This window comes from Amaranthus tricolor, chromosome 15 (genome assembly GCF_026212465.1).
Source record: "Amaranthus tricolor cultivar Red isolate AtriRed21 chromosome 15, ASM2621246v1, whole genome shotgun sequence".
Classification (NCBI taxonomy): Eukaryota; Viridiplantae; Streptophyta; class Magnoliopsida; order Caryophyllales; family Amaranthaceae; genus Amaranthus; species Amaranthus tricolor.
Window position 1 is genome coordinate 10,859,971 of NC_080061.1, and position 24,997 is coordinate 10,884,967.

The 24,997-nt window shown below is 33.4% G+C and overlaps 2 protein-coding genes and 1 long non-coding RNA gene across 6 annotated transcripts; 2 read left to right on the top strand and 1 right to left on the bottom strand.

Annotated features, from left to right (window-relative positions):
- The first annotated feature begins 3,324 nt into the window (after positions 1 to 3,324).
- On the top strand, positions 3,325 to 7,974 carry LOC130801011 (probable pectinesterase/pectinesterase inhibitor 40). The gene is made up of 3 exons (XM_057664763.1): positions 3,325 to 3,709; positions 3,756 to 3,833; positions 7,745 to 7,974. Exons 1-3 carry the CDS (start codon positions 3,325 to 3,327, stop codon positions 7,972 to 7,974), a joined length of 693 nt encoding a protein of 230 aa, XP_057520746.1.
- A 2,732-nt stretch (positions 7,975 to 10,706) lies between these two features.
- Positions 10,707 to 13,518, bottom strand: LOC130801692 (uncharacterized). Its single transcript, XR_009039659.1, has 3 exons — positions 13,157 to 13,518; positions 12,942 to 13,078; positions 10,707 to 11,780 (listed from the first exon to the last, which is right to left on the bottom strand). It is a non-coding gene; the product is annotated as an uncharacterized LOC130801692 (long non-coding RNA).
- An 803-nt stretch (positions 13,519 to 14,321) lies between these two features.
- Positions 14,322 to 24,203, top strand: LOC130801326 (diaminopimelate epimerase, chloroplastic). Of its 4 annotated transcripts, XM_057665153.1 has the most exons (13): positions 14,366 to 14,614; positions 18,325 to 18,523; positions 18,667 to 18,865; positions 18,971 to 19,048; positions 19,607 to 19,908; positions 20,036 to 20,203; positions 20,547 to 20,617; positions 21,434 to 21,491; positions 22,528 to 22,707; positions 23,256 to 23,340; positions 23,433 to 23,492; positions 23,635 to 23,708; positions 23,852 to 24,203. In XM_057665153.1, exons 5-13 carry the CDS (start codon positions 19,618 to 19,620, stop codon positions 23,966 to 23,968), a joined length of 1,104 nt encoding a protein of 367 aa, XP_057521136.1. In that variant the 5' UTR covers positions 14,366 to 14,614; positions 18,325 to 18,523; positions 18,667 to 18,865; positions 18,971 to 19,048; positions 19,607 to 19,617; the 3' UTR covers positions 23,969 to 24,203. The 4 variants fall into 4 exon arrangements, with proteins under 4 accessions (XP_057521135.1, XP_057521136.1, XP_057521138.1 ...); XM_057665155.1 differs by lacking the exons at positions 18,325 to 18,523; positions 18,667 to 18,865; XM_057665154.1 differs by lacking the exons at positions 14,366 to 14,614; positions 18,325 to 18,523 and having other exon boundaries at positions 18,652 to 18,865.
- Positions 24,204 to 24,997: the final 794 nt, after the last annotated feature.

A 24,997-nucleotide genomic window follows, 5' to 3' on the forward strand; every position in this document is an offset into this window, starting at 1 on the left:
TATTATAATGTTGATTAATGTGATTATCATTGGATTAATCACTGTATTATTATTGCATTATTATAAAGATAAACAGAAAAAGAAAAAAAAAAGAGTATTTGCTGCGGTTCTTGCCAAAAACCGCAGCAAATAAGGACTGTTATTTGCTGCGGTTTTAGCCCATGACCGTAGCAAATAACACTCCTTATTTGCTGCGGTTTTAGCCCATGACCGCAACAAATAACACTCCTTATTTGCTGCGGTTTTAGCCCATGACCGTAGCAAATAACACTCCTTATTTGCTGCGGTTTTGAACCGCAGCAATTAAAGTAAGACATTTGCTGCTACCACATGCTGGGGGCCAAAACCGCAGCAAATAATGGCAAAAAAACCGCAGCAAATGATGTTTTTTCCACTAGTGAAATTCTGTAAACAACACGGCATCAAAAAGGAGCTCACAGTCAGACGCACACCACAACAAAATGGTGTTGCAGAAAGGAGAAACAGGACAATTGCTGAAATGGCTCGGAGTATGCTGCAAGGAAAAAATTTGCCTAAACATTTTTGGGCAGAAGCTGTCCACACAGCTATTTACATACTTGACAAGTCTCCCACAAAAGCGGTAAGAAGCATGACGCCGTTTGAAGCTTGGCACCAAAGAAAGCCAAGGGTTGAGCACCTCAAAGTTTTCGGGTGCTTTGCATATGCCCACGTCCCGAAGGAGAATCAGGATAAGCTAGATGGAAAAGGTGAAAAATGTATCTTCATTGGATACAGTGACGAGTCTAAAGGATATCGTCTCTATCAGCCCGAATTCAAGGAGTTGATCATCTCCAGAGATGTCATATTCAATGAAGGAGCACAGTGGCAATGGAACAAGAGCAATCCAGAAGTTCGCAATCCAGAAGTTCCAGTGACAGTCATTCCACCTCCAAGCCCAGACCAAGGCGAAGGCACAAGCAGGCTAAGATCAACACCAAATAGCCCAAGATCACCACCAAGCAGCTCTAGATCACCATCAAGCTCGAGTCCAACACCAGAATCAAGTCCAAGTTCGACGATCACAAAGACCCAGACGTCCTCCAGCCTTCTTGGATAAATATCAGTGTAATCATGCTATCATGGCTCTCATTGCCAACGAACCACAAGGCTTCCAAGAGGCAGCAAAAGAAGAGGAATGGATTGACGCCATGAATGAAGAAATCAAGATGATCGAGAAGAACCGAACATGGGAGCTTGTTGACAAGCCTCGAGACAAAGAAATAATAGGCCTCAAATGGGTCTATAAGATCAAATACAATGAAGATGGCTCCACTCAAAAGTACAAGGCTCGCCTAGTTGCAAAAGGCTATTCACAACAACCCAGAGTTGATTTCAACAAGACATATGCTCCAGTTGTTCGAATGGAGACGATCAGGTCAGTCCTTGCACTCGCAGTTCAACTTAAATTACATTTTTTTCAATTAGATGTCAAATCTGCTTTTCTTAATGGCGAGTTAAAAGAAGAAGTATATGTTTGAGCAACCGCAAGGATATGTAATCGAAGGCAAGGAAGAAAAGGTGTATCGCCTTCGAAAGGCCCTTTATGGGCTCAAGCAGGCTCCTCGTGCATGGAATAACAATATTGATGGCTATCTTATTCAAAATGGGTTTACAAAAAGCCCAATTGAGCCATCGCTTTACATCAAGACACAAGAGTCACATGATTTTCTCATCTTGTGCCTTTATGTAGACGATCTCATTTACATGGGCACTAACTCAAAAATGATCGAAGATTTCAAGAAAGCAATGATGTCGGAATATGAGATGACCGACCTTGGAGCTATGAAATACTTCCTTGGCATGCAAGTTAAGCAAGGTCCAGGAAGAATTTTTCTCTCACAGGAGAAATATGTTGAAGATATGCTCAAAAATTTCAACATGAGCGATTGCACGCCAATGACGACACCAATGGGTAAGAATGAGAAACTTTTCAAATATGATGGAAAGGAGAAAGTAGACGCATCGCTCTATCGTGGCATGGTCGGATCTCTCATCTATCTCACAAACACAAGACCAGACATCGTTCATGCAGTCAGCATCATCTCAAGGTTTATGAGTGAGCCAAGCAAAGCTCACTTAGTAGCAGCCAAGAGGATACTCAGGTATATCAAAGGAACAAAAAGCTATGAGATAATGTACGAGTCCGAAGCAGACTACAAGCTCATAGGCTACACGGACAGTGACTGGGTAGGAAGCATCGATGATCGAAGAAGTACGAGTGGATACGTGTTCCAGCTAGGGTCCAAGTCTATCTCATGGTCATCAAAGAAACAAGCTACGGTAGCACTATCATCATCAGAAGCAGAATACGTATCAGCTACAAGCGCGGCATGTGAAGAAGTATGGCTAAGAAGAATCCTAAAAGATCTACAACAAAAGACAGAAGATGCAACTACCATCTATTGTGACAATATGTCAGCAATAGCCATGACAAAGAATCCAGTCTTCCATAGTCGCACAAAGCATATTGAGATACGACACCACTTCATTCGAGAATTGGTCGAGAAACAAGAGATCGAGCTACAATTCTGCAAGACAGGGGAGCAACTCGCAGACATATTTACCAAGGCACTTCCAACGGAAAAGTTCATCGAATTTAGAAGACAGCTTGGAATTCAAGATTTTTCAGATTAAGGGGGACTATTAGATGTTAATCTAGAAAAATCTATGTAAAAAATCTAAACAAGAAACTTGTAGAACATGTTTCTAGAATATTGTTAGTAAAAATCTTAGGAAAAATCTAGAATTAGCAACCTAGAATAATCTCAAGAATTATCTAGATATGTATATAATATTCTAGAAAGTGTATAACACTCTAAGCTTAGCTAGAATAGCCTAGAAACTAGGAGACTTACCAAGGCTATAAATAGCCACTTCTTGTACTTTGGAAAAATTAAGTAATGTAAGCTATATTTACTTAACAATTCAAAAATATTGTTCAACTCATCTTTACTCCTCCCCTAACTTGCAACAATAACCCACTAACTTCCGCATATTAATTCTAACAAAAAATATCAGTTTGTTTATTTTAAAAAACTCCTTACGCGGCCAATTATGAGTGATCAACAACAAATAGCTCCTTATCAAGGGCCGGGGTCCCATTTCCTTGCATCTAAACTTCAAAATCATCTGTAAACCATACTATTCTTGTTTATGCAAAGTTAAAATAAATCACTCACTTTATTTCCCTTTTTTGTATCTACATAATCCATACACTAAATACTAAAACCAATTAACTCTATCACTATTTAATTCCCCCCTTTGATTTTAAATAATAAAAAATAAATAATAAAAATTTAAGAAATGGGTGAAATATCACCAATTTTATTTATTCTTAAAGGTTGTCATCATAAACAATTATTAATTTTGGTGATTTATATTTTAGTGATTATAAAGCAGTTAGTTAAAGGTGATCAAGATGAGTGTTCAGTGACAGTAGCTAAAGATGGAACAGGAAGTTATTGGAGTGTAAATGAAGCAGTAATTGCTGCTCCATCGTATAGCAAGACACGGTATTATGTATGTATAAGGTCAGAAGTATACATGGAGAATGTATTTGTAGGTAGAGATAAAACCAACTCGGTTTTTGTTTGTGATGGTTCAACTATTACTAAGATTACTGCTAGTAGACATGCTCCTGATTTTTCCACCTCTTTCTCTGCTACTGTTTCTGAGTTTTATTTCTTCTGTTTTTTTATACTTTTATTTGAATTATCGGGTTAATTTTGGATTAGGTATGTCTAGTCGGTTCAAAATCGAATCTTATATCCACATTGGTTTTTACATGATTTTAAATTCATTTTTAGAGTCAGGTTTGTTTTAAACATTTTTAGTTTCAACACTCATCAATAGAGGCATATTAATAGACATTTTAAATTGCTAATCTCATAGTTATGTATAAGTAAAAATTTAAAAAAAGCTAATTTATTAAAAATTAATCCCTCCTATTCACTATTATTGTCCCATTTAATTTTTTGATGCTATATATTCATCCATCACCCTTAATTTGTATTTTGTACATAATCTTTAAGTTAAAGTATAGTCAAGTAGGATCTTGTTTGATTCGCTTTGACGTAAATTTTATTAAAATCAATATTTAATAACTAAACACAATTTGAGATATTTATGATTAAATATATGCATTAACAAATGTGTAAAAACCAAATTAGACAATAATAATGTATAGGAGGGAGTATATAAATTATCGGCCTCTCTCAAGAGAGACCATTTTTTCTAAAGACGGTTCTCAAAACTCCAGCCCATTATGTTAATTTAAAAAAAAACTGATGCGCGCATGTAATTGTAATGTGAAAAGTCGCACAATATATTTGGAGTTATAACAATATTTATTTGGGGTTATAACATGATATAATTGAAGCTATAACAATATATAATATAATATATATATATATATATATATATATATATATATATATATATATATATATATATATATATATATATATATATATATATTTGAAGTTATAACATAATATATAGTTTAGTATATAATGGTTTGTGTTTGAGGGTATAGTATTTTTATAACACCAAATATATTATGTTATAACTAGAGGTGTTCATTCGGGTGATCGGGTCGGTTTCGGACGGGTGTCATTCGATTCGATTGTATTTTGGATCGGTTATTTTTCGGCTGTGTGTTACTACGGGTCACACTGGGTCGAGTTGGTTGGTCACGGTTCGGTTGAAGATCAGTTATTTAAGCTATCGGGCTAGCATCGGTTAGGTGTCGGTTGAAGTTCGTGTCGAGTGTCAATCGGTCTCAGGTTGTAATCAGTTACTAATTGGTTCAGTTTTTCGGGTACAGATCGGGTTTGGGTTTTATTTTTTAACAGAATTCGGCTACGTATTATTAACTACTATTGATCGAATCAATATCAGTTATTTTTTAATTAATGACAAGATTTTCTTTACTTAAAGCAAAATAGTTAAAATGCAAATCAATTAGTAATCATTATTACTTTGTTACTTTTACTTGTTTGATCGGAAATTAAAATTATAATGTTCTATCAATTTTCATCTAATTCGATTAAATGTAGTTAAATAAAAATTGACCATTGATTATTAACTCTAAACATATGAAATCATGTATTTATAAAATTTAATTTATTAAAATATCTACACTTTATTAGATTAACTAATAAGATGATTGAATATGAGTCTATCATACTTCTATGTTAAAAATTGGTTCCGATTTACAGTAGTTCGATCTAAAATTCGTTCGGTTTAAGTCGATTTTAGCCGGATAGAATTCGGTTTCGAGCATGATTCGGGTCGGATATGACTCGGGTCGGTCATTATTAGATTCGGGTAATCTCGGTTAACGGTTATGTGTCGGTTACAAAAATTGGTTACAGCTCGGGTTCAACTTTCCCATTTTCGGTTGTCAATCGGTTCGGGTACTGTCGGTTCGATAAACCTAAAAAAGAAACACATTTTAGGGTCGGTTTACTTTCAGTTTCGGTTCGAGTTTTCGAGTCGGGTCACTTTTGAACAGCTCTAGTTATAACCCAAAATATATGTTGTTATAACTCCATATATATATTATATTATTACTTCAAATATACATTGTTAGAATTCTGAATATATTACTCCCTCCTATTCACCTTAGGAGTCCCATTTGACTTTTCACGGATTTTAAGGAGAGTCAAAAGTGGGACTCTAAGGGTAGGAAAGAGAGTGGTATTATGGGTTTTTTAATGTAAGGAAGGAAAATTAGTATGGGTAATGGAGGGTATAATTGAAAATAGGATAAAGTTACTAAAGGCATAAAAGTCAAAAACCCATACCAAAAATAGAAATGGGACAATTAAGGTGACTTGACCATAAAAGAAAATGGAACACATAAGCTGAATAGGAGGGAGTTTGTTATAACCCCAAATATATTATGTTATAACCACAAATATATGTTGCTATAACCCCATATATAGTATGACCTCAAATATATATATTGTTATAATTTCAAATATATTACGTTATAATCCAAAATAAATTATGTTATAAACCTCAAATATATGCTGGTATAACACCAAATATATTATGTTATAACTTCAAATAAATGTTTTTATAACCCCAAATATATTATGTAACTTTTCACATTACACTTAACATGCGTGTTAGGTTTTTTTAAATTAATATAATGGGCTAGATTTTTTAGAACCATTTTCTCAAGTAAGAATTGTTGATAAATTATAAGTAATATATATTGTTATAACTTTGGCTATGACTTTTTTTAACTCCCTTACTGTAAAATTCGGATCCGCAGTCTAATTAATAAGGGTTATTTGAAAGTGTCCATAAAATACTTGAAAATGAGACTGAAAATTGCTGCATATCTATCTACACTACACATATTTGTGGCACTATGTTATTCCGTTCTTAAATACTCGCTGCATTACTCTTATTGATATTATTCATCGTTCAACCTTATTTTATATATTTTGGTTAATGCGTAAGCAAAAATATAGTCAAGTGGGATCTTGTTTAAATTGTCATAATATTGACTTTTTATAATTTTTAGATGTGTATAATTTAATATATAAATGATTAAGATAATACGTTGAGTTGCGTAAAAGTTAAATGTAGTTAGTATAATGGAACGGAGGAAGTATAAGTGTATAAGTGCAAATGTTTCTTTTGATTATGTTTAAACTGATGAGTTTACATGTGCAAAAACTATTAGAAAAGTGGCAAAAGAGATCTTGGGGGTGTCGTCGGGTAAACCAAAAGTGTTCAAAGAGTCGTGGTGGTGGAACGATGAGGTGGAAAAGAAGATAAAGGATAAAAACAAGAGATTTAAGAAACTTATGGCATGCACGGAAGAGGAGGATAGGATAGAAAAGAGTTGAGCTATAAAGAAGCAATGCGGGGACCGAATGTTGGCATGTAAAGAAGATTTTTGAACATAAGATGAAAGTTACAAAATGCGTATGCTGAGGTGAATGAATGGGCACACATTGATGGATTGAATTAAGAACCAAGAATTTAGGGACAAACTAGGGGTAGCCCCTATTTCTGAAAAAATGCGCGAAAATAGATTGAGGTGGTTTGGACATGTATAGAGAAAGACTTTCGACGCCCCTGTGAGGAGGGTAGAAAGCATTATAGTAGTGGGTAAGAGGAGTCGAGGAAGACCCAGGAGAACTTGGGATGAGCAAATAAAAGTTGACTTGCATGAGTTAAACCTCTCTGAGGGCCTGACTAGGGATAGGGGTAGTTGGAGGCACCATATCCATGTGTTTAGACTACTGATATCCTCTTATATTACCTTTTGGTGTTCTTGCGCTCTTGCTTCTCTCGGTTCTTTTATTATTAGTTTTTTTGTTTTCTTTTATTTTGTAGTTGGTTCTACTTATTTATTTTATTTATAGGCATTTAATTTATCTTTCCTGTGTAGTTACGTCTCTTTATCTTTCTTGAGTCGGGGGACTCCTTTGGTCGCGCTCTCCTTTATGGGTATGAGTTGCTGCCGTCCTTCCCTCCCCAGACCCTATCCATAGTTTTTCTATGAGCGGGATACACTGGGTAGGATGATGATGATGATGAGTTTACATATGTTAGATGTGGAAGGAGATGGATTTATAGCAAAATGATACATAACATTTGAGAACATAGTAGGGCCACAACATGGACAAGCACTAGCAGTTCTAAACATGGCTAGTCACTCAATTTTCTACCAATGCACATTTCTTGGGTACACATATAGATACCTTATTTAACAAAAAATTTCTCCAATTCTATCAAGACTGTGATATTTACGATACAAGAGACTTTATATTTGGTGATGCAGCGACTACTTTTCAAAATTGTAACTTGTATGCTCGTCTACCAAACAATGTCATTATTTTCACTGCACAAGGCCGAAAAAGGCTTGGTCGAAACACTGCATTTACGATCCAAAACTGCTCGATAACTGTAACGGTTCAGTTTAAGTGACCCGAAAATTTATATGAAAATACAGATTCCGGTTCACTCTTTGGACTCTAGAAAAGACTTTCCTCTAGGATCGTCAACGTTCCGTCGATAAAGAAATGTAGCTAAAACAGAAAACAGTACCAGCGTGAAAGAAAATAAGTCAGCGGAAGCTCTTACCTACAACTCGAGAGCCTAAAAGCCTCTAGACAAACTAATTGAAATAAGCGGAAGTGAAAAGTAAACTACACTATCTCCTGTTACATAAGTACGGAGTTTCTTTCTACTCATAATCCAATACAAAAAGGTAAAAGCATAGTCTTGATGATTACGGGTTCTAAGTCGAAACCTCACTCCAGACCCCACCTGCAATCAACCTACTAGTCGTCGTATGACAACACAGAGTAGGTTCCAAAGAAACAAACCAATACACGTCAGAGACTTCATACAAATATCAATCAGGTTGAATACAAGCAATATGTTTATCCTAGCATGCATAGGCTCTAATACAATCATTATTAGTTAATCCCAACTTGTAACGTTGCCCGTCCTGTTCGGGTCGTTCAAGTATAAATTATTCATTATTAGATAATTCCAACTTGTAACGTTGCCCGTCCTGTTCGGGTTGTTCAAGTATAAATCCAATCCTTTTGGAGGAATACACTTGGGAGAGCTAATCCCAAGGCAACCACCGACCTAAGACGTTGCCCGTCCTGTACGGGTCGTCAAAGGCTAAAGTATGCATACCCCCATGGTGACCGTAATGATCCAAAACTGCCATGGGAACAATATTGTAATAATCCAAACAATACGTTAACCCCTTTGGGTAACATAATATAACCAAACGTCAACCCCTTTGGGTGACAATACATAAATTCTCAATTTCAAATTAATTTCTTTCAAATTATTTGAGGTGTCTAATCCTTATGTGATTTACAAAACCTCGATTAGAAATGAAACAACACTACTTGCACAACCACATAAACAGTATGGTCTAAGCGTGTAACTTTAAGCGCTGCAACCAAACGATATTTAACCACGATAGAAATTTTTCCCTCTTATGAATCGAGGTCCTAAATAACACACACACACACCAAACAATCACGTATTAGAACGTGTTTACACATTTAATCCACTCCATACTACTAAGACATCACTAGAATTTGATAATTTTAAATGTTTTCATCAAATTCCTGATAGTTCCAAACTGTAAACTTAAACCGGAAACTTAAATGATCGATTTGGACAGTTTAGAAAATTCAAATGAAAAATCTGACTTCGCCGTTGCGTTCGGAACGCGTCAATTATCTTGGGTACCAAATTTCATAATTTCTAACATCCAATTACTATTTTTAATTATTTTAAGCGTTTAACGAGTTTTTTAACGCATAGGTATATAAAACAACGGGACACGACTAACGTTCCCGGATCAGCACTATTTCCGAGACAGGACTGCTGCTGCTGCCGAAAGTTTTATTATTATTATTATTATTATTATACATATATTCATTATTCAAATGACTAACCTTTTAAATCTCATGACCAAAATAATTCTAACAAGGTCACATTCACAATTAGTAACATAAAACAAACAAGACTATTTTTTCTCACCCAACCACTTGATATTTCCACACAGGTTTAATACTCAAACCCCATCATCAACACATATAAAATCATCAAATAAAAAGAAACATGCCCATCAACAAAATCCTTCAAGAACTTAAAATTTCATAAATTATAACAATTAAATTAAATACTTAATTCTCTTAACAAATTAAAATTTTGTAGAGAATCATAAAATCAAATCACCCCCTTTTAAAACAAGACATATATATATAAACACAATCCTTCAAACAAAATAAATTTTGCTAAAGGATTTATAAATTCTTGGATGACTACATTACTTGATCCATACCATTTAAATTTCATCTAACAAATAGAAATTTTGTTAGAGAAAAGTAAACCATAAGAAAATTATTTAAATATCAATATACTTTAAATTCTTAGTTCTTATAACAAATTTAAATTTTGTTAAAGAATATTGTTCAATAAGTTATTTTCTTAATCCTTTTAACAAATTAAAGTTTATTAAAGGATTATTAGAGAAAATTTTCATATATAAAAGACAAGTATTCAATCCTCTTATAAGTCATAGGATATCATCATACATAAAATATAATTCATTTTAGAAATCTTTGTATATAAAATCTATAATTAACAATTCAATTAAACTTACCCTTTGATCAAAAGATTGAATTGAACAACAAGAATTTTTTTTTTTCTTTTGAATGTGCCGAAATCAAGGAGCAAAAGGGAGAAAAATTTCTGAATATTTTTGTTTACTTGAAGTTTTGAAATGGTGAGGAAAACCAAAAGAGTTTAAGGATTAATAGGCACTTAAAAGCAATGATCTTAATTAGCCATAATACACAATTATGAGAGGAGTTACAAGACTCCTGCCATGCTTCCACCAACTGGCCACCCCCTCAAATTCCCTAACTTTTATTTTTTTAAAATTTAATTAATTAATTAACTAATTATTATATTATTGTTAAAACAGAAAAGAAACGTCATGCGATAACATCGTACGCGATAAAACGTTTTACCGTTAAATTTTAACTTACTTTATTTCTTGTAATTATATATGTAAAATAATATAATTTAATAATACATATTTATTTTATTTTATTATATTATCTTTTTAAACCCGATAAATTACGGGGTGTTACAATAACAATGGATCCGAGCCTAACTTCTTCACTTAAGACTTCGATTCGAGGATTTCTTGATTGGTCTTGGTTTAGTTATTCAAGGGTGATGGTTATGGAGTCATATTTGGATAGTATTATTAACCTTCTTGGATGGTTTAGTTGGGCTAAGGATCCGATTAATTAATTGAGTTATCGAGAGTTTAGGAACCGGGGGCCTGGATCTTATACACAATCAAGGGTTCTTTGGAGTAGTTTTAAAGCTGTGACTTGGGCTAATGAAGCTAAACCTTTTTACTGCTTCTAAGTTGATTGATAGAGATGCTTGGATTACACAGACTGGAGTTCCTTATTATGGTAGTTTTGCAACCAATGTATAGTAAAATATTTACGGCCTGTTTGATAAGTGGTAATAAACGGTGGTAATGGGAGCGAAAATTAGTGTAATTTTGGTTGAGAAATCTCTTGGCTACCTTGATGGCCATGCTTGTCAAGCTTCAATCATCTCATTTTCTTCATAAAATTCATTCCAATACATTACCATTAGAACATGTTGTATTAGACTATTAGGTGGTAATAGAAATTTGTGAACAAAAAACCTTTTTTGTGATCAAAGTTTCATTACCATGTAAATGAAATGGAGTTTTTGATAAAATTTTACACTATAAATCATTCTCATTACCTCCATTTAGTACCACTAACCAAACAAGCCGATAGTATGTATTTTGATATGTGATCTTCACTTCTTTTCGATTATTATGAGTGTATATTAGGTTTGGGTGTAACAACCTGACCCACCGTTGACTGAGCAAACAGGGTCATCACGGGGTTCATTTCCCAAGAAACTTAAATCACACTTTCAAAACTTGAGCAAAAGGGTCACCATCTCTTTAACGTAACTAACTCAACTAATTCTCAAACCAAACATCTAACTAAAACACAAGTAATCATACAATTCACTTCGAATTGAGTATAACCAACACAACCAAGACTAATAAGCATTTATCCAAAAACATAATACAAAACTACAGATTTTCATGTGCTCAGCTCAATATGCATCCTTGGAACGCTATTCAACACCACTAACCCATCGTTCCCGACCGGTTTCGATCTGTGATCAAACTAAAAAATGGAAACAACAGAGGGTCAGATTAAACTGAATGAGAAGTAACAATCCAAAACAACAAAACACCGTAATTAAAAAAAAAAAGTTTAATAGCAACATCAGTTTCCTAGATCTATGTGCGCACAAGGAGTCTAGTTTGAGAGGTGCCCCATAGCTCTAAGGCTATGTAGCTCTCGGGTGAAGCTAGTCAATATTTGAATGACAACTCGCCTCAAAAACAGGGAGTAGGGAACAATGTTCCTCAACTCCATCAATGACCAGCTCGTAAGCCCGATCCATTGACCATATCATAATATCAACATAAGCAGTCACAACAACATTTGTCTCAACAATTTTCAATTTCAAAAAAAGTTTATTTACAAGAATGTAATCTGGCCAGACCTCTTTTTGGGACTGTTACTACTCACTAACAAAACACTTCAAAGAGCCATGATCGATTCGCAGCTATCAACTAGAAAGAGCGCGCAGAGAAATCGTTTCCCGAAGAATAACAAGATCATAACATCACTCAAGAGCGTTCGGTACAACTTTACTAACACAAAACTTATTACATCTCCTCCTAAACTCAAGCTTAACCAAAACTCTTATTTTAGCATTTCTAATCATCAATAGTAAAACTTTGATCTTTAATTCACCATTATAAAATAAAGTTCATGACCAAATCTAGATTGTTCAACCTCTCATGCTCACCACATCCAAAAGCTTCCATTTATACATTTTATCAAGCACAAAAGTAGTCATCGAAGCCCGTAATTGACCATACTCATAAAGACTCATAATTCCCCTAATTTGACAAGTATTTCCAATTAAACATCAATATATACATTCAAACTCAACACTGAAAATCCTCAAAGAATCAAATAATCCCTTCAAGAATATCAATTATTCAATAATTTTACCCATAACAAACTTTTTTCCAAAATCCTTAATTCTCAATATCCACTAATTTAATATCAAACATCTAAAGTTCTATCTACTTTAATGACCACAAGTCTATTTATTTATCTACTAAATCATGAAATCCACTAATAATCTTACGTTAGTGTTGATACTTGATGATTAGCAACAAAATATTGATGTAGTACAAAAGTAAGAGATCTTACTGCAATTTCAAAGAATAAATATTAAGGGCATAATAATTAAGTTATATATTGTACCCTTGATTTACGGTTCTAGAGACCAAGAACAAGGAGCTTGCTATTGTTTGCTTCAAGAATTAGTCAGAGGAAAGAAGAATGACCACCACCATCTTGTTTCTCAGAAAGATCGGGTTTGTGACGAGCATGGCTTGATTCTTGAAAGGAAAAATCAGAATGAATAAGGAGAAGGAATCAAAACAATAACACATAAAAAAAATTAAAAGGATTGGAACCTTAATTTGACACAAAGAATCGAAAGGGAAACCCATTGATTTGTTCAATGGAACGAAGGCAAGCAAGATTTGCGGTGTCTCTTGCGAAAACCAAATGTAGAAGATGACTAATGCTTGCTTTGCCCTATTGTGCGAAAAAAAGGAAAGGGTTTATGCCCTAGATTTCGAAATTTCTGGAGGAAGAAGGTGGGTAGTGCTGTTCGGTTTTGACGCAAGGAAGAAGAGGAATAATCCATGGTTGAAGACTCATGGTTGCTTGCGAAAAAATCAGAGGAAGGGTTGTGATTTGGGTTATGCGAATGAAAGAGAAAGAAGGGTTTGGGTATTTTTAATCCAATTAAACGAAAGGAAAAGAGAAAAAAAAAAAAAGTTTAGAATATATTTATATTATGTATATTTAAGATCATTCTCATACTAGCAATTCTCTTAAATACACTCATCTTAATTATTTATTTCTCAAATATTACATTGGGTTCGATTAATTGTACTTGTATCAAACAATAATATTTTATTATTTTGATGTCGTTTATGGTTTTTAACTAGACATGATTCAGTGGATTAACTGTACGCATCTATACCATTTTTATTAACAAAGTTGTTTTTGATTTACTCTTCATTGCAAGAATTACCCTAATGTCATAAACATGGTCATACATGAAGAATGAAGAAGAAATACATATTATAGATGACTTTGCTTCAACAAAATGATATAATTAGTGAGTAGCGGAATGGAACTGAGCTTCAACATTGACATTTAATTACCCCAATATTATAAAGTGGCTTCCAATTCGGAAAATCAGATGAAAGCAACATTACCTTTTAAGTAACGAAGAATATTTTTGTCTTCATATTCACTTGATTTGTAAGTCATTTACAAATCCATTAGTCCAAATTCAATGAACTACAAATCTTTGACTTTATGGAGCATTACAAAGGTCCCTAATCCAACAATAGTATGAGATGCAAAACTTTAAAAAGGTAAATTACTCATTGTCAATACTAATTGAAGCACATTATAATTAGAGCACTTAATCAACAAAAAGAAGGAAGTACAAAATTACAATCTTTCCTACAACCAAATTTGATAAGAATATTTAAAGGTTGTCAAAATTTTAAATATATTTTAAAATTATTATTTATAACTAAGACTTATGTACAAACTTATATTCATTAACATATTTATAAGTTAGATGTCTCAAGTTTTTAATTATTGACAGCAGTCATCTGAGTTCAAGTCTCAACAACAACATTTTGAAACTTTTTTTTTCAACACCCAATATTACAATGCAGTGACACGCATACTTCTCACAATTCTCCTCTCCATTTCTCTGATTTAAAACCTTCATCCACTGTGCCGCCAGCCTCCAGCTCTTCCGGACACCGCACAGCCTCCAGCCGGAAGCCACCGCCCAGTAGCTCTTTCTGCACTGCCGCAGACGCCGGCCGACAGCCACCAAAGTATATACCTTTTTTCTTTTTCTTTTTTTCCCTAAGAGTTTTAATTTCAATTGTTATATCTTTTTAATTTCTTTGAGTTTTAATTGTTAAACATTGTTTGTTCATTAATGATTGATGATTATACAATACCTCAAACCATATTTGTAACCAATTTAGGGTTTTGGTTTAATTGGTGTTAAATTTCTGAATTTAGGGTTTCATAATTAATTTCTTGGAATTTATTAGAGTTTTAGTTGATTAGTAATTTAATTCTACAATTGGTTTAGGTAATTTGTTTGAATTTCTAATTTCTTACAATTAGAGTTTAGATAATTGATTTAGGGTTTTTAGCTATACATTTTCAAATAGTGGATTAGTGATTTAATTCTACAATGATTGAAACTTGAGGAGATTAAAATCTAGAAAGATTTGGGTTTTTCTTACAAAGTTTTGGTTTTATGATGAGAAAAACCCAGAAAAGATTAAACAGTGGTTTAATAATGTGCAATCATATTAATTAATCATAGCTAAGTGGGTGTCGGCTAATTCGGGGAAGTAAATTTTGGTTGTTGGATTATTATTAGAGATGAAGAAAGAAAAAATGAGAGGTGTTATATGGTAACATAGCATGGCCTTAGAACTTAGAAGAGAAGGGATGATTAAAAGATAGAGGCCATAAAAAAGGAATTGAAGGTCTGAAAGTGGTAGCAAGAGTACAGTAGACAAGAGCAAGCATTATTAACACTTAGCAGACAGTAGTAGAGGAGGAGTGAACGAGGGACATCCAACCACCAAGGCTTTTGACTTTTGTGTTATGTTGATGATCATAGAATATAGCTCATAGATGTAATTCAAAATAGATGATAGAATATAGTCAATTACAGTTCAAATTGTGAATTTGTGATCTATTAGTTTGATGGTTCAAAGGTTGTATTATAGTTAAATTAATTAAAGTTTATTATGTAAATTAGTTTGATAGTTTAATCGCGATTAATGAATGTATTTACAGTTCAATCGCGATTAATTAGTTTGACATCACTTTTTTTTTTTTTTTTTTTTTTTTTTTTATTTTGGATCCGCACTTGTCTTCAAAATTATTTAGTAGAAATAATTTAGAAACAAACTCATGTTAGTTAAGACTCTTATATTATAAAACTAATATTTAGAAGGTTGTACATATTAAATTTAAAACTAAAAAGTTATTTGCTTATTCTTTCTTTCTTGGTATCAAGAGCAAGTTAGTTTCTTGTCCTCGGAAAAGTATCGATTATAACCACCACCATGAAATCCGACGGAAATTCATATTCGGTCAAACTACTCTTTAATTTTCATTTATTAAATCTCTTAGGAAAAGGGTATGTGGATGAATTATTCATTGTCATCATTGATGGGGAAAAGAAGATTGTTTCAAATGTTAAAAATAGAAAAGAGCACGAAAAAAGTTCATCCACCATCAATGGAGACATCTAAATCTTTAAGAAAGATCAGGAAAGTAGTAAGGTAGCTCCAAACAAAAATATTTCTTTTACTATCAACTTTAAAGGGAGTATTACCCATGGTTGTTAAAATCGTGATCTGGATCGTAGAATCGTACGATTCTACGACCCAGATCGGACCCTACGACTAGGATCGTTAGTAGAATCAGAATCAGGTGGGACCGTTAGTAGGATCGAAATCAGGTGGGATCGTTAGTAGGATCGGTAGAATCGGTCAGGATTGTGTAGAATCGCGATTCTCTAACGATCCTAAGGCAAAGCTTGTGATGCGTGTTCATTTGGGCCTAAACCTTATTTAGCCCACAAAAACCCTCAAAAACCCCTAATAGTCACTCAGCCTCCTTCCTTCTTTCCCCTCAAAACTCACATGCCCCTTTACTCACTTAACCCTAATCGCCATTTCTTTATTGGCTGCTACAACGCAGTTGTTCTTTCAGCCTCCTTCCCACTGCAAGTTCTTCACTTCATTCAGTTCATCTCATTCTCGCTCTTCCTTTAAAACTTCCCTCACCATAAATATGGAGAATCGTAAGGTTTATTGTATCCATGATTTTAAAATATTATTTTGGATAATACAATTTCTTAATAAGAGTTAATTACTAGTGTTTTTTCTGAGGCAGCATCAGTTCGATCTTTTCTTTAAGCTTCTTCAAAGACTGAAAAATCCTCACTTCCTCTTGATGTTGTTCAGATTGAAGGCTTTGTTGTTCTGTGTCCTTTTCTTTGTTATGCTTTCACTCTCCCCGTTCTTAATTAATTCCTACATAGTGTTTTAAGTTATTTTTTGAATTTTAGGAATATGTAATTAATAAGTTGAAATTATAAGGGAAGGAAATGTTGCAATTAATTTGGGACCACCCAAAGCTACTAACTTGAGACGTAGAGTAATAGAGACTAAGATTATTAGAATGTTGTTCGTGATTCACTTGAATTTCATGAATTTTGTTTTTTTTTTTTTGAATGGTACTTATTGTTACTCTTTGAAACCGAGTAAATCATGTTTTGCTTATTTTTGATGAATTAAATCAAACTATGTAACCACGACACAATAGTTGCTTTAGTGTGTATGTGTTCTAAATATATTGTGAGTAGTGTATATCTTATATATATTTTGTCATTTCATTAAGAAAAATGAACCAAAACAACAGCAAACAAGCAATATGTAAACGTTAAGACAATGTATGTGTTTTTAATGCTTTTTATATTGAAAATGATCAAACAATAAATATAGTCATAATACAACTTGTATTATCTGCAAATCTGTAGGATCGTACGATCCTACGATCCGATCCCACCAGTTGTTTTCGAACCTACGTAGAATCCCGATACTGACAACCTTAAGTATTACCGGAAAAATTGAAGGAACCACTAATGAGGTAAAATCTTGATTTGAAAAATATGAGGAAAATGTGGGTGAAAAGGAAAATAGGAGAAGGAGAGCATGAGTAGTTCTTGAGATAAGGTGTGATGGAAAAAGTCACAAAAAGAAGTATTTAAAGGTACAAACAAAATCTGAACCTAAAATCCTCTATTCCTTATCCTAAAAAGTTGAAACATGGGAGATGCGTAGCAACTCAAATCATTCGGATTTATGGCTAGTTTTTTGGGCTAAAACATTCCTCTATAAATAAAGCTAAATTGGAATCCAAATCTTATAACAAAAATTGGCCAACTTCACCATGGAAAAAGGAAGAAAACTGGATTATTGATTACGAAGCTATTGATACTATGCCTTATGATCCAATAGATAATTATCCTGTACACCTAAAAAATTGACTTTTAGTGGTGGTGCATGGGTCAAAACTTGAGGATGAATTTGATTATGTGTGGTGCTTGTGTCTTGGAATGGGGTTTTATTCAAGGTATGAGGAAACGAAGATGGGGATGCAAGGTTCATGCATGATTGGTACTTTGGTGATTGTCGTGATTCTTCAAGGGGCGGGTGAGTGGTAACTCTAGTAAGGCCAGGGGCGAAATCAAGGGGTATCCGGGTAGGCACTAGACAACACTTAATTTTTTTCAACTATTAGATAAAACAAGAGAAAAAGTTACTCTATGTTCTTTTTTGTTTGTCCACTTTACTTTTTGCACATATTTCTAATTAGATAGTTGGTAAAGTGTTCTTGATGATAACCCAAGCATCCCATATTCGAATCCCCAATTTACCCTTTACATTTTTTTAATTGTTGCTGTTTTGAAATTTAAACCCTAACAAATGTACATACTCCTACGCAGCCCACATCCAAACCTTCATTCCTAAATACCAAAATAGAACTGCCTCCTTGTCTCCATCGAACCCGGTCATGGCCTCATCGGGCACCTCAAAACTTCTCCCAACCTGTGCAGCCTCTCCTTATTAGGTCATCATTCTACTGATTTGTCCCCTGCTTCCCTGTGGTACAGCCATAGTACAATCCCTCAACGTTTCAATTAGGTATATTTTTGTCTACTTGTTTTATTAATTTCTCTTTTGATTGAATTTGTTTCTATTTCTTTTGATTTATCCACTGATGTATCTGACCCAATTGTTGCTGTTTTGAAATTTAAACCCTAACAAATGTACATACTCCTACGCAGCCCACATCCAAACCTTCATTCCTAAATACCAAAATAGAACTGCCTCCTTGTCTCCATCGAACCCGGTCATGGCCTCATCGGGCACCTCAAAACTTCTCCCAACCTGTGCAGCCTCTCCTTATTAGGTCATCATTCTACTGATTTGTCCCCTGCTTCCCTGTGGTACAGCCATAGTACAATCCCTCAACGTTTCAATTAGGTATATTTTTGTCTACTTGTTTTATTAATTTCTCTTTTGATTGAATTTGTTTCTATTTCTTTTGATTTATCCACTGATGTATCTGACCCAATTTTGCGTTATAAGTCGCGAAATCGACAAAGGGTAAGACGAAAAAAGCAACTACAAATTGCGTGAAATTGTTGGAATTCCTAGCTTGGTGAGGTTAGTATTTTTCTTCAATCTGAAGAAATTCCAGGGTTTATGTAATACAGATTGATTGTAGGACATTGCCGTTTTTAGCTCAATTGTCATGCTGTAGCTCGCATTAGTTTTTTTAAAGATTTCATTTTCAGCTCAAATTATAGACTTGGCTTTGATTGCAGTGCATGAAATAGTTACTGTTTATAAAAAAAGCTTTTATTTGAATCCACACTTTACTAGTATGTTTTATGCTATATCTCTATTAAAAAATTTGATAATTTGATAATTGGATTATTTAATATCCTTGTTAATCTACTGTCTATAGTGCTTAATGTTCAATTGTGTTCTCAACGAGTATAAGTAATGAATGGCAGCATATTATTCAATATCTACTGTCTATGGAGCTAAATGTTCAATTGATAATTTCAATTGCAGTGCATGAAATGTACTTCTCTGAATTTGCTGCGTGATCTCTGTACTTGGTTAATTTTTTAATTATTCGATATCTTGGTTAATTTGCTTTATTGCTCATGTTGAAAAAGAAATAAAAACCATCTTTGAAACCAATTACTATGGCAGCATACTAATAAATGGCCGCCAACACCACAAGCTCCATTTCAGTATCGTCTTCATCCTCCTCATTGTTCCCGAGTTCTCGAAGTTATCTGCCCACTTTGGTTCAATCCCAGAATCGTTTGTTTTTAAGAAACAATTTAGCCTTGAACAAATCGATTAAAGGAAGTTCGACTTTCCGGATCATGGCTGTTTCATTGGCCCCAAAAATTCAGGAGAAAGCTTCACTCTCCTCCTTCCTTGATCAGAAGGAGAACGGATTTCTTCATTTTGTCAAGTACCATGGACTCGGAAATGACTTTATTTTGGTAGGCAATGCCCCCTTTCTCTTGCTTGGAGATTGTCTTACTGAGTGAATTGAATTATCCTTTTTCCATTTCTTCTGTTAAGAAGTTTGCTTAATTTCCATCTAATTATGTAGTTTGTGTGGATTAGGTTGACAATAGGGACTCAATAGAGCCCAAAGTAACTCCTGAGCAAGCAGTGAAGCTATGTGATCGGAATTTTGGTGTGGGTGCTGATGGGGTGATCTTTGCAATGCCTGGAACTAATGGTACTGATTATACTATGAGAATTTTTAATTCTGATGGAAGCGAGCCAGAGGTGGGTTTCTTTCTATGAAAAATTTTGTTCTCATAAAAGTGTGATTAGCATGAAATTTGAGTGTTGTGTTGATGTTTGAGAGCAAGGGTTGTTTCTTTTTGGTCTATGTTTGTTTTTTCAATCCACAAGTTTAAATTTACAATGATAATGTTGAACATCAGTCAAATTGTTTCATTTCTTGAATGAAATATGTGTAAAACTTTTTATATGAGATAAACTTTCTTCATTTTAGTTGTTCCAAGCATCGAGGGTAGGTTTCATCCAAAAGAATTTTAAAAAAGTTGCTCAAGTTGTTAGTCTCATATATTATTGAATTTAATTTATTTCTTTTTACTTTTTCTAGATGTGTGGTAATGGAGTGAGATGCTTTGCTAGATTCATTGCTGAGCTTGAGAACTTACAAGGAAGGCATAGGTATATGCTACTTTTATGACACAATTTTCCCTTAAAGCTCCATGTAACAAATTAGTGGTATCCATATCATGCTTCCTGGCCATGTAGAAATTTGTGGATTAGTTATTTGACGTCTGATACAATAAATTATTCATTGTTGGTACCAAAAATTTCATGCATATGAAGATTGGTAGAGTTCTGAATGTTGATTTCAGTATTCTGCTAATCTAAATAGTTGTGATGTTGCTCTCTTCCTTCGTGACTATCTAGTACAAATTCAACTCAAGCTTTAAAATATCTTTTACTCATTGAGATTGATGGACCTTGCATTTGAATTAATTATAAAAACTTCCGTTGTTTTCTCATTTACTCCCACATTAGTGTGAATGCATCTTCATTAACCTTACCCATCTAATAACAAAGAGGTTTACAAACATCATATACAACTTGACATAAATAGTAATCACAAATTTCTATACCTTTTCAATGTAGTCCATTGTAATCAAAAAATTATAAATCATTGGCTCTATCGAGAATGGGCATGTTTGTTAATACTGCTCCATACCCAGAATTTTGAGATTAAGGCTTTGAAGTTACTGATAGTGGTGGTTTTGGGGAGAAGAACGAGCAGGGTTCCCTCCTAGTTCAATAGAAGATTAATGCATATGTATTGCTCCATGATTTTTTAGAATAAACGTCAGATGATCATTTTATTCATAATATTATTATTGCATTTGTTCTTATGGTTGCTAAATTTTAGGTATTGTCTATTAAACACTAGTTTCATCTTTGTTTTACTTTACTGACTGTCTTGTCTTTTCCTATGCTCTGTTTCAGTTTTACTGTCCATACTGGTGCTGGTTTAATTGTCCCTGAAATTCAAGATGATGGACAGGTACATTCCATTGCTTCCACCTCCTTAATTGTTATCCATGTCAATGTTTTTTTACCTTGTTTCCCACTGCAACTTAATATGTAGTGGTTGCAATTTATAATTCATATTTGTCCATCCTTGATGAAGCAATAAAATTATAAATGGTCCATTAAATCATGTGCACTTTTTATTTATATTAATCAAGGGTTAATCGGAAATAACCTTGTTTTTAGAAAGGTAAGATTTAAACCACTTAATGACGTTAGGTTAATTGAATGTTTAAGCTATACAATGAAACAATCAGAATTTCTACTCATGTATATTAATATAGTAGGTTCTTAATATTTTTTAATCCCTTGTTCCCTTTGAAATTGACACACTTTCATTTAAATCTTTCTCCTTTCGCCTCTATGTATCTATAACACTTTCTATCTGCATCGGTCCTAGAACTTCTCTACATTTTCTTTTTTGGCTGTGGTCCCACATTCTCTCTTTAATCTCATCCACAAATTGATTATCTTTCCTCATCCCTTATTCCCATCCATATATTTCTTTTATTCACTTTTTTTTGTCTTGTTCTCTTACTAAATATCTATAAACTAACTATCTCTAACATCTAATTAAGAGAAGAGGGAAATACATATCTATAGAACCCTATTAGTAATACAATCGCATCTTTGAGGTTCTACTAGTAGATATGGTTGTTACATCATACATAATGATTAGTAAAATTTTTACATTTATGGATACAATGAGATGAAATGGTTCGTAAATGTTAATGTATAGTACTTTCACTAAACCTATTTGTAATAATGCAACTTAATTTATAAAGTTGTTTTAATATGCCAGTATCAATAAATCTGATAGTTAGAACTATCACAAGAATCTATTGCCCATTTTGTAGATATGCAAAAATTTATACCCTAAAATTATAGGCTAGGTTTACTCTGGTGTCCTGGAATTTGACAATTATGAATGCTCATAATTTGCGCAAAAATGTCTCTTTTTTAAACATGTCAGCTTTTTATTTATTCTGTCTTTGCTTGGTGTATTTCAGGTTAAAGTTGATATGGGTGAACCAATACTTACAGCAGCTGATGTACCCACAAAACTACCTGCAAACAAGGATTATGCTGTAGTTAAATCAGATCTAGTGGTTGATGGAGAAACCTGGATTGTCACTTGTGTGAGCATGGGAAATCCTCATTGTGTTACTTTTGGAAGGAAAGGAGACCAGGTATAGCTTTATTTGTAATGTAAAATCACAAAGTGATTGTATGCAAGTTAGAATTCAATCTGTTGAAGAGATTAGTTGGAAACTGTTATTTTATGATTGGTTGGAAGTTCAGTCTGGAATCATGTCTGTCATTGTGGAATTGTAGATCTGTGGTTCACCATTTTTCTGTCTTGTAGACAAATGGTTACTCTCTTTGACGCTGTCGTGAACACAAAGATCCTTTGTAGTTGACATTTACTTGAAGACTTTCTTTCGGCTTCCAGTCCTTCTACTAAATTTGGATATCTACTTTTTCTACATAATCTTTATAGGAATTGGTATTATCCAATCCAATTTGGGATAACCCCTTCTGCCTTGTGGCAAAGAGAAGGTTGAAAGGAAAAAATTCTTTCTTTTTTGGTATTTGAGAATTACGGTGAGAGGAAGGTTGTGTGAAAGGAAATAATTTCACATGTTAGTTGTTGATTTGCTTTTGTTTGCTTTTCCTGTTGGATTTTGCTTGTTTTCATGGGTATACTTTTGACTTTTTATGTTCCATGACCAAACAGAATTTGGTGGTTGATCAAATAAACTTGGCTGATGTTGGTCCAAAATTTGAGCACCATGACGTTTTTCCAGCACGAACCAACACGGGTGAGTTTTCATTTTTTTGTTTATTCTGGTTGAAAGTCTCTTGGCTAATGAGGATCGTGAATATTCAAAAAACCATTGTATTGATCTTGCAGAATTTGTTCAAGTTTTCTCTCGATCACACCTTAAGATGCGTGTTTGGGAACGAGGAGCAGGTTTGATATTAATTCTTAAGAGTGGATTACATGCTTAGAAACCTTTCTAGATATATTTTTGAAAGAAGTGTTTTTATCCAATTATCTGTACAACACCCTTCAGTCCACATGCATGTGAAACTTTGTTTGTTCGGCTTTTCAGGGGCTACTTTAGCCTGTGGAACCGGAGCTTGTGCAGTTGTGGTTGCTGCAGTGCTAGAAGGCCGAGCTGAGAGGGTAAAATCTACTCTGTTTATTTAAATACTTTTTTACGCTTTCGGGTATTCCTTTCTTTGAGCTTTATCAGTTTCTTGTTACAAATACTACTAGACATGGTTCCTGTGGCTGAATGTTTACCCCCGTTTTTTGGTTCATAATAGAACTGCACGGTTGATCTTCCTGGAGGACCATTGGACATTGAATGGAGGGAGGAAGACAACCATATCTATATGACAGGCCCAGCCGAAGTTGCATTTTATGGATCTGCCCCACTCTAATTTCTTCTGAAGGAAATTTAGCTTCAGTCTATCATTTTATTGGCGCTTATATTTTTTTTTGAAAGAAATCTAATAATTTATTGATAAAAATGTCATACGATATTTAAAATAGAGTAACAATCGATCGAAATATTGGCGCTTGTATTTATTGTTGACAAGATTACTGAAATACTGGTCTGAAGGCATTGGATTATAGACTCAGTTTTGTTTCACTTTGATAATATCTTTGTAGTTACTCCTCGGTTCCATTTCCATTTTGATTTTACAATTAGTTTTAAATGCTCTCATTGATAAGCGTAACGTAGATTTTTTTTTTTATTTTTTTTTTTAACAATTATTAAACCTTACCCAACATTGCGATACTTATATTTCTATTATATACAATATCATGTTTTTAGTAGAAAAAATATATTAAATCACTATGTTAATTTTTATTAAACATTCAACTTCATTTTAATTAAAAAAACTACTAGGTTTTCAATTTGAAATTTAGACTCTTTTTTTAATTTTTCATAATTTTAGTGAATGATAGAAAATGACTAAAACATCATTATTCCAATTAGCAAATGTTTTAAAATAGATATTATCCAAAAATATTTTTAAATAGAAAGGTTAGTTTTACATGCAAAAACTGTTATTATTAATCAAAGCTGAATTTTTATTGTTTTGAATTGAATTTATTTTTACAGAAAATTTTTGAATTTCAAAATTTCACATATATGATCAAATGTCCTTTTTTTACTATTTCACTCTTAAATTGTATTTTATTTTCAATTTATAAAAATCAAGTGTAAAACATAATTAAGTTGGATTTTGTCATTTCAATTATAATTAATATAATCTTATTATAATTTTAAACCAAACGTAATTAGAGATATTTAGAATTTGATTAAAATATGTGCGAGTATTATTTTTTTATCTAATATTTTTTTGATTGCTTTACCTATTCATATCGATTCTTGTTACCTAACACTAATGCAAATATATAATGCAAAAACAAGGATTTTTGGTGTAATAATACTTACTTAA

Coding starts and splice junctions, on each gene's coding strand:
- LOC130801011 (XM_057664763.1), top strand. CDS start 3,325: ATGGGTGAAATATCACCAATTTTATTTATTCTTAAAGGTTGTCATCAT. Junction 3,710..3,755: donor TTCTGAGTTTTATTTCTTCT/GTTTTTTTATAC, acceptor ATTTTGGATTAG/GTATGTCTAGTCGGTTCAAA. Junction 3,834..7,744: donor AAATTCATTTTTAGAGTCAG/GTTTGTTTTAAA, acceptor GTACACATATAG/ATACCTTATTTAACAAAAAA.
- LOC130801326 (XM_057665152.1), top strand. CDS start 19,618: ATGGCCGCCAACACCACAAGCTCCATTTCAGTATCGTCTTCATCCTCC. Junction 19,909..20,035: donor TCGGAAATGACTTTATTTTG/GTAGGCAATGCC, acceptor TGTGTGGATTAG/GTTGACAATAGGGACTCAAT. Junction 20,204..20,546: donor CTGATGGAAGCGAGCCAGAG/GTGGGTTTCTTT, acceptor TACTTTTTCTAG/ATGTGTGGTAATGGAGTGAG.